Genomic DNA, 9927 nt, shown 5'->3' on the forward strand with positions numbered 1-9927 from the left:
CAGCTACTTGGTAGGCCCAGGAGGTGGAGGATGCAGTGAGCTGAGATCGCACCACTGCACTCCAGCCTGGGTGACAGAGTGAGACTGTCAAAAAAAAGAAAAAAAAAAAAGATGGTAAGTATTAAATTACTATAGCATTTAGATTCCATTATACATATTTTAAGAAGTCATGTATATAATTTACTTCAAACTGCTAATGTTTATATCTGCTAAGATTATGACCAATGTTAAATGTTTAACTTAAAAATATGCAAAGGGGTACATTTTTAGGGGCTAGGAAAACAAGTTAGAAAACACGGGATTAGAGAATACATCTAAAAGTGAAAATTCGGGGTTACAGGGCACAGGCAACTTCAACTTTACAAGATATTGTAAGTTTGCTTTCCAAAATGGATATATCAGTTCCAGTTCCAGCTGTGTTTCCTCTTCCTTGCCAACACATGGTATATCTTGCCCTTTTAAAAAATCTTTCAGAAAGGATGATTCAGATATCCTGAAAACTTACTCATAATACATCATCCGTTTCTTTCCACAACCAGCAAACCAAATTAATTAGTATACTGTACCAGGGGTGATACCCTGTAAGGACACCTGATGAGTCCTGGGGTGGCTGGAGCCTGGGTTGCTTGCCTTCTGATGCTTTCAGGCTCTTCTGAGCAGTGGGAGTGGAGCTGATTCTGAAAGTATGTCCCGGACAGAGAGCAAACTCAGACACTCACTACTCCTGGCCAGATGAGAGAGTCCCTGTCCATCACAGAAAAGGGGGGGCATCTACAAAGCTGTGAAAAAAATACGTTCCAGGTGTCCAAAGAGCAGGAAGGAAGCCCAAGTGTGAGGCCCCCAGGTGTGGCTAGTTGGATTTGAAAGGGTTGGAGCTGGATGTGGGAGGAGGGCTCCCTGCAGCCTCTAATTGCCTTCACATAGATATAAAGTTGGTGGCTGTTTACTCTTCAGTGGTGTCTCGCAGTAGGATTATGTAAGGGAGATTACAAATTAGAGCATAATGATTTTAAAGTAATTGTAATAAACATCAATTTGAATTTGAAATTAACTCACATTATTTCCCAAAGAAAGAAAAGGAAGCGTTAAATTTCTTAGTTTCAACTGCATAAATTAATGGTTATTTTTAAAAAAGACCTAAAAATTATTACCTGTTTGTGGGGTGTTTCTATTGGTGACAGTATTAAAACATTTTAATCAAATGTCAATTAAATCAGTTAAAACATCTGGCAAGATTTTATTTGAAAGTTCCATACAAATTCAGTATTTTTCCTCAAATCTTCTATATTTTATTTTTCATCAATTATATAATTTTAAAAAAGTAATTTTTTTCTCTAATCCTTTCTGGTTTATACCAGTATGATGTACAGTATTTTCTATGTGTGCTACATGACAAAGGTTGGGAAACATTGATACAATGTGGTATGGTCCCTGAGTATTATTCACATCTGCTTTGTTACTCCATTAGCACTGTGTTATGTTACTGGCTTCATAAGGATCCAATCTGATTCATGCTCTAAGTCCCAAGCAAGTTACTGCATCTTTGTGTTCAATTTCTGCATCTTTGTGGTGGGGAAATGGAAAGTAATTTTAGATAGATATGTAAATTTCATATAGTTTAATAAGCTATGTTTTGAAAATATTTAATGCCTTTGTTTAAAGATGATCTCGTGTATCTGTGAGCTACTGAGCTAACAGCAGTGGAAAATTTCAACGAAGAATCGGAGTTTTAACTAGCCAAGTCCAATCCTTCATTTTAGAGATGAGGAAACCAAAGCTGAAAGAGGAGTTTGTGCTCAAGTAGAGCCAGAGCTTAGACTAGAAAACAGATGTCAAGCCTCCCAAATTTAGAGCTTTGCTACAATAACCTTAACTTGCATGCTATTATATTACACTTTCCTTTTTCATACATTTTGGGTATGCCTTAAATATATACTTAAGCATGTTGATTCATTCAAAGGACTCAGCTGTGTGCAGGAAGTAACGAAGTGGTAAGTATGAGGACAATTATTTGTGAACACTAGATTATTCCGAGATAAAGCAGTGCCTGGAAGAGTCAATGTCTGGAATGATAAGGGAAGATGGAAGGAAGAAAAGAAGTCCTTTTCTTTCTTATAAATAAGAGCTGTGAGTCTCAACAACCAAGAACAGAGATTAGAATACCAAAATAAAGGAATATAGGGGTTCATGAAGAATTTAATATTGGCATATCTAAGTATTTTTGCATTTGGTATAGGAATCTTTAAAAAAAGCAGCCCCTCTAGTCTATAAATTAAGTTTTACCATATTGATAATGTATTCTAGGTGCATAATATACGGAGATTTTGTGCTAAGAAATCCAGTGTCTGCTTTTTTTTTTTTGAGACGGAGTCTTGCTCTGTCACCCAGGCTGGAGTGCAGTGGCGCGATCTCGGCTCACTGCAAGCTCCGCCTCCCGGGTTCACGCCATTCTCCTGCCTCAGCCTCTCAGAGTAGCTGGGACTACAGGCACCCGCCACCACGCCCGGCTAATTTTTTGTATTTTTAGTAGAGACGGGGTTTCACCATGGTCTCGATCTCCTGACCTCGTGATCCGCCCGCCTCGGCCTCCCAAAGTGCTGGGATTACAAGCGTGAGCCACCGCGCCCGGCCCAGTGTCTGCTTTTAAACCTGTATTTTGTCAAAGTGAATTTTTGTAAAAAAATCCTCCAAACTATTCAGCTAAGAATTTTTATGATGTATTCTCAAATTTAAGCGTTGCTGCACCAGAATACAACCAGAATACTAACACATTATTATACACAATATAAGGATTATTGCAGTTTATTTAACACTAAATGTAGTCATGCTTCATATACAATAAAATATATTACAATGATCATTTTTAATGCTTTATTCATTGATTAAAAGAATATACATTTAACATAAACCATACAACATCAGTCATCAGGTCAAACATTCAGCTGGTTTCCTTACAGTTTCTGTCAGGAGTTATTTTATCTGATCACATTTATAAGATAAAATCTCACCACATCTGGCATTTACACACACTGTGCCAGTGGATTCACACTACTGATGTACATATAAAATCCGCATGGTATGTGCTCACTGGAGACAAAACAGTGCACACCTGTCAAAAGGTCATTTTAATATAAGATGGTAAAACCATTTGTAAAACACATATAAACTTTTTTCCATAAATAGAATCATATCTGGACATCTGTTGCATAAATTGTGTTTCCAAAGCTTACAATAGAGCAGCCAGGTCTCAGCACTGCTGGGCACCCAGGTTGGCTACTTACTTTATTATTGCAGACTGTCCTTTAACATCATTAAATGCACAACATTCGTACCACTTAAAACTGGGGTCAGGTGGAAGTCTCACAGAGACCACGTCTGTACCGCGGTTGCCCTGAAACAGTTAATAGGCTTTTAAAGCCTCTCAGATATAACAAGGTTTTAAAACATACTTCATGGAATGTTCTTCATGTATCATAGCAGCTCATACCTGTGATAGAACAAGCTTTCAGTTTTTCCTTTCTTTCCTTTACATTCACTATTCACAGTGAAACAGGTGCATGTTTTTTTTTTTTTTTTTTTTTTTTTTGTTTTGTTTTTTCAGAGTTCTGAGGTTGCTGACTGAGCCACAGCACAGCTGTGTACCACAGGTCGAAATTCGACCTTAAATATTACAATCTAGCAGTATCTGGCTGGCCAGAGTGGGCCGGCCCCTGCCAGCATGTGGGCACTTCTTCATTAAGTCTATTCTTTGGCAGCTGACACGCGTGCTGACAGAGAAAAATCCAGTGACATGTTGCTAGGGATTTCACGACTAATGTTTTTGCAAGCATGTGTATTTACAACTCTGTATTTTTATTTCCTTTAGGAGGTTTTACTCTGAAATACAGTTTCTTTCTTCCCCCACTATTTCAAATCTGGGCTAAATGAATGTGTAATGTAATTGATAAATATGTGTATGATGAATATATGAATGTGTAATGTAATTGATGAATATTATGTCAGATACAGTTTAAAAATCCAACAATTTCAGTATTCATGTTTATGTAAATGCATTTTTTTTTTTTTAAAAAAAGGATTAAGCAATGTTCTAACCTAGTACTATACAAATTTCAAAATGGTAACTGGTGATATCAACTATTAGATATGTAATGAAAGTTAAAGTCTTGGCTTTTCTGTTACAGATAATTCATTTGGGATATTATTTATCTTCCATTTGAAATCAAAATTAACGAAATGCTATCAGAATGCATGGATGCAGTGCATTGCATATAAATCTACCAGGCTATGGATATATATCTATATATGTATAAAAATATTTTGGCTCCTGAGCTCTGAACTCTGACACACAAAGAATAAAAACGTCAAAAAGGCAGAGTAACTCAGTGAAAAAGTTAGCCAGCAACCTCAGACAATCTTCGGCTGTATATCCTTAAGGTTTGGTAACAAGTCCATTAACCGTGAAAGCCCTATACATTGTCACTTTGAACTTCTAAACCAATACCCGACTACGTTCTTTGATCAAGAAGTAGAATATACATATATAATTCTATAAAGCTAATACTGATTAAACACAGCACAAAAGGATTAATTCACACTACTAAAAAAAAAAAAAAAAAAAATAGGACCCTACTTGCATATGTAACCACAGGAATTCTACATTTAAAAAAAGCTAAATGTCTTCACTGAAGCTTTGCATCTCTCTGTAAAAATGACGATTTGGTTCAGTGAAGACACTGAGTGATTCGATGTCCATGACTGCGTGCCAAGGTTGGCCCAGGCCCAGGGATACCTGCTCAATAAGGTTATGCACTGGATCTACATCCTGGTCGGCCAGTTCACCTTGGTCAAAATCAATACTTTCTTCGGTGACTTCAAGCACTTTCAGATCAGAGCCCCGAAGACGAGCAATGGCAATGAGGTTGTGTGCCCACACCGTGTAACCTGAAAAATAAACAAAAGACAACACTGTCATTTCCTTGCATTTCCTTTTCTCTTTGATAAGTCTGTCTGTTCCTCATTCAAAGCTTCTAGAGAAGCTTCAAATTTGTATCTCACTTACCATTTTGATCTTTTTCCTTTAGAAATATATTGAAATTGGAAAAGGAAACGTGGTTGTATAGCCCAGAAAAAAAAAGGCTAGAAGTTGTGTTCAAGAGTTACCACTATAGGTGGTGAATTGGCAGGTGATCTAATCCTTTATGATACTACTTCATTCAGTAAAATAGACATTTAAAGTATATACAAATAAATTTGATAGCTTTGGGTAGTGATGTACCATAAGGATGAAATTTTTTGTTCATATATGCATGTATTTGTTAACCACACACAGTAAATGTATTTTTCATTTGTGAAAAATCATCTCCTGTAATGCTTCACAAAGTTATGAAGTGACACTTTAAAGGTAAACTGTTAATTGTCAGTAGCAAATATGTAAATTATAAAACAATCATGGGAATGGTATGCACCAACTTCAGAATATTAACTACTTCTGGGAAGGAATAAAGAGGAATGAATACGGGGAGCTTTAGCTTAAAGAAGAAAAAGGCTTTAAAAAGACTGGCTTAAATTAACTTTTAAATAACCTGATATGTCTTTACCCCATTGTGTTTACCACTTTCAGTACTGATCTAGTATTTTCTACTACCTCTGATGACTGGCATAAAGCAAGACTTGAAAAGCAAGGCATACATTCCCAAAAACAAATGCACACTAAAAAAAAAAAATAATGAAACAGTGCTAGTAAGATAGCTAATAAGAGAGTTTAAGACATTCTTATAGACTACTTTGTAATTATCTTACAAGTATCTGAAAAGGAAGTAAATTTGTCAGAATACCAACTCTCGATCCAAATGAGAACAGGTCACATTAAAATGAAAGAAGCATCGTTAAAAAAATTATACACATTAATACTTTGATACCAAGAATCTAAAAGATGAGGTAGTGAGCATGAAAGAAATCATACGTTCTCTTCCCCCGTGCTATGTTTTAAGGGGTCGTGTGATTAGAGGAAATATATCTACCACAGGTATGTGTGCTTTCTTAGACAGCTAAATTAATTTCATTGATTTTTTTTCAAATACCGCCATTCACATGATGGACAAAAAAGTAACAGGGAAGCTGGAGCAGAACACTTAGGGTTGAATACGATTTTCCTTTTGTAAGTGATATATCTTGCAAACCTTAAAAAGCATAAGAATCTGTGTATCCACTTGATACAAGATTTCTTGATACTATAAAGGTCAGTGCTATCTCTTTACTGGCATAAAATGTTTTCGGTCTAATTCCAGTATCAGATTATAATGAAGAAGATCACCTACCATGAATTGCCAGAAGAGAGAGCTTTGTGCACCTCCATGCTAATAAAACCAACGGATCTTCATTTCGGTTGTCACTAAGATCTGGAAAACCAGACGTGTCAATCACATCATTCATTAAAATAAAATGAGTGAGGAACTTGTCATATTGCCTGGATATAAGATCAACAATAGCCCCTGAAACACAAGTGATATAGCTATCAAAATGAATCCTCTCTAGTGGTATACTGGGTTTCAGAATCTTTAACATATCTTCACTCTTGATATCAAAAGCCATTATATAGACCCGAAGGCTGGTGCTGTTTCGCGACAGGGCTTTCCAGTGCTCATCATTTGGCATGTTGTCCAGAGACTTGTGCATTACGGAAACATTGTGAACCAGAAGAGACAGTCGTTGCAAAGGCACATGGTTGCTATCAGTTAAGACTCTTGCCATCTCAGCTGTAAAGTCACAAAAATCCAAGGCAAGTGAGTGCAGATTCACAAATCGCTCCAGTTCAACTGCAGTAATAAGAGTGCTGTTACCAGGAATATTATTGTCCAGTAAACTCAGGTGCTCCATGGTGTTGGCAACAGCATTAGAGAGAGATGACAGTGATGTTGGGGTTACTATTTCCAGCATAAACCCACAGGACAGCCATTTCAGTTGCCTACTATTACTTAGGATTTCTTCAAACAGTTGCTGAATTCTATAAGGAAAACACATGCCACAGTGATGCCATTAACATTTAGTTCTAATCTTTTAACACTGACTTTTGAAAATAGGCAATGAAAAGCCTATTTTTGAGATCTATTTTTCCTCATTAGGTAATTTCTATTCAACCCACAGTAAATACCATTAAAATTCACATTAAAATATAATGAATAAGGTATATTAAACATATAGATCTATTAAATACATAGAAATATGTTCCTCATCCAAGAAAAGCACCACTTACACCTGTTTAGTAGAAAAGTATGATGACATACAATGTATATTATAGCAAAGGCAAGTAGAGAAATAATTTTAAATAGCAATAATTATCCACTAAGTTATTTGATTTGTCTTAAAGATTTATGAGATGGAATGGCAGATGCTGATCACTGTATTTCATCATTAAAACATTTCCAGGACCTATGTTCCTTTTAGGAAAAAAAATCATTACTCTTCTGTATCTCATAATTTCTTAGAAGAAACATATTATTAATAGTACAACCTCCTTTCCATTAACCATATAACTTACTGTTTAATTTTTTTGCCATCAGGGTCCACCTTGCTGAGGTATGTATTTGACAAACTTCCTTGCTGTTGTAGAACACTTATGTCTCCAAAAAGACTAAACTTCTGAAGGTTCCTACAAGAACAATCATTTAAAATGATTTTCTAAATAATTTATACTTAAAAAATATAAATATAAAAAAAGAATATGCAAAGAGGATATTCTAGCAAGTTTTCTATTTTATAACTCAATTAGAATCCAGTTAAGTACTTTCAGATTGCTTTATACTTATATTCAGATTGCTTTTTTTTTTTTTTTTTTTGAGACGGAGTCTCGCTCTGTCTCCCAGGCTGGAGTGCAGTGGCGCAATTCCGGCTCACTGCAGGCTCCGCCTCCTGGGTTCACACCATTCTCCGGCCTCAGCCTCCCGAGTAGCTGGGACTACAGGCGCCCGCCACCATGCCCGGCTAATTTTTTTGTATTTTTAGTAGAGACGGGGTTCAGATTTCTTTATACATACAAAGCAACATGATACAGGAGAAGTGGCATAAGCTTTAAAGAACAAGGACTAGGATATAAAGATTGGTTCAGGAACTAAATTTACAATGACCATGGAAAAGTCTCTCAATGTGCCTGAGACTCAATTCTTCATCAGTAATAACAATACCTACCTTATAGGGTTTAGGGATAAATGACACAATGACATATGACAAACTATATAAGCTCTAAATTTTATAGAGATGATAATTACAATATAAACATTTCTCAAACCAGTTAATTTAGTCAACATGTTAAATGCTCCAGGGTAAGTCGCTGCCCTGAAGATATCTACTCAGTAAGAAATATTCCTTAACTAAAATCTAAAGAGAACCTTCTCCAGTTTTATGATCAAACCATACAGCTTATGAACAACGGAAGTAGAAAACTATGTAAGGCTAGGCCCAGTGGCTCACACCTGTGGTCCTGGCACTTTCGGAGACCAAGGCGGGGGGATCGCTTGAGGCCAGGAGTTCGAGACCAGCCTGGCCAACATGGCGAGACCTTGTCTGTACTGAAAATACAAAAATTGGCTCGGCATGGTGGCACATGCCTGGAATCCCAGCTGAACCGGGAGGCGGAGGTTGCAGTGAGCCAAGATCATGCCACTGCACTCCAGCCTGGGAGACAGACTCTACCTAAAAAAAAAAAAAAAAGAAAACTATGTAAAAATCTTTTGGTTTTAGATAATTTTAGCTACTAAACATACGGTTTTCTAATAGTAAAATTGTAAATAAAATAGGAGAAAAACAACTGGATAAAGAGAAAACTCCTATGTCCAATAATAACCAACTAGATATTTCATTTATAACATAAAACTTAGGGATAATTTTAATTATAAAATGTATCATCTACAACAGCGATACAAGATTTAAATAAATGAAAAATACCATTTCTTTTCCTTTGTTTTTTTTGGAGACAGTGTCTCGCTCTGTTGTTCAGGTTGGAGTGCAGTGGTATGATCATGGCTCACTGCAGCCTCAACCTCCTGGGCTTAAGTGATCCTTCCAGTTCAGCCTCCTGAGTAGGTGGGACCACAGGCATGTGCCACCATATGTGGATAATTTTAAATATTTTGTATTTATTGGACTCTCAAAGTGCTGAGATTATGAGTATGAGCCACCATGTCTGGCCTGAAAAACACCATTTCTTGATGGTATGTCACATTTTCTCAAGTAAATCACCTTAATTTCACTGAAAAGCTCAATGATTCTAAAATTTAGCTTGAGGAATAATCATTAATTCGTTTATTCATTTAACCAACAATTCCCTGGGGGCCTATGAAGTACCAGGAACTGTGCTATATACTAGAGACACAATAGTGATTCAGTGCTGTGAAGGACAAGTACATGGTGCTACATATCATGGGCATATCTGACACTGTAAGTCAGAGAAGGCGTCCCTAAATTGATTAAAATGGATCTTAAGAATAAGTGGAAGTTTATCAGGAGAAGGAAGGTAGTGAGACAGTGTTACAGGGAAAAGGAAAAGCATTTGCAGCACTTGAAGAGACCAAAGCGAGCTGAAAGGAATCCAGAGGGACTGGAGTACAGACAGTGAGTGAACATGAAATGATGATGCAGAGGTAGACAGGGTTCTATGTCAAAAACAGTCATTTTAAGAAAAGAATAGGCTGGGCGCAGTGGCTCACGCCTGTAATCCCAGCACTTTGGGAGGCCAAGGTGGGTGGATCACGAGGTCAGGAGTTTGAGACCAGTCCGGCCAACATAGTGAAAGCCCGTCTCTAATAAAAATACAAAAAATTAGCCGGGTGTGGTGGTGTGCACCTGTAATCCCAGCTACTCAGGAGGCTAAGGCAGGAGAATCGTGTGAACCTGGGAGATGGAGGTTGCAGTGAGCCGAGATCACGCCATTGC

General features: G+C 37.0%; 1 protein-coding gene across 1 annotated transcript in view; it reads right to left on the reverse strand.

Annotated features, from left to right (window-relative positions):
• Positions 1 to 2857: 2857 nt before the first annotated feature.
• The window catches only part of FBXO33 (F-box protein 33), a 34752-nt gene continuing 27682 nt past the window's right edge, over positions 2858 to 9927 (reverse strand). The window contains exons 2-4 of the mRNA XM_032179836.2: positions 7538 to 7648; positions 6318 to 7003; positions 2858 to 4941 (exon numbers count right to left, since the gene is read on the reverse strand). Of these exons, the coding sequence (XP_032035727.1) occupies positions 4670 to 4941; positions 6318 to 7003; positions 7538 to 7648 (1069 nt within the window). The 3' untranslated portion in view covers positions 2858 to 4669. The remainder of the gene's footprint in view (positions 4942 to 6317; positions 7004 to 7537; positions 7649 to 9927) is intronic.

The sequence above is a fragment of the Hylobates moloch genome, unplaced genomic scaffold, assembly GCF_009828535.3.
Source record: "Hylobates moloch isolate HMO894 unplaced genomic scaffold, HMol_V3 SCAFFOLD_16, whole genome shotgun sequence".
NCBI classification, from domain to species: Eukaryota; Metazoa; Chordata; class Mammalia; order Primates; family Hylobatidae; genus Hylobates; species Hylobates moloch.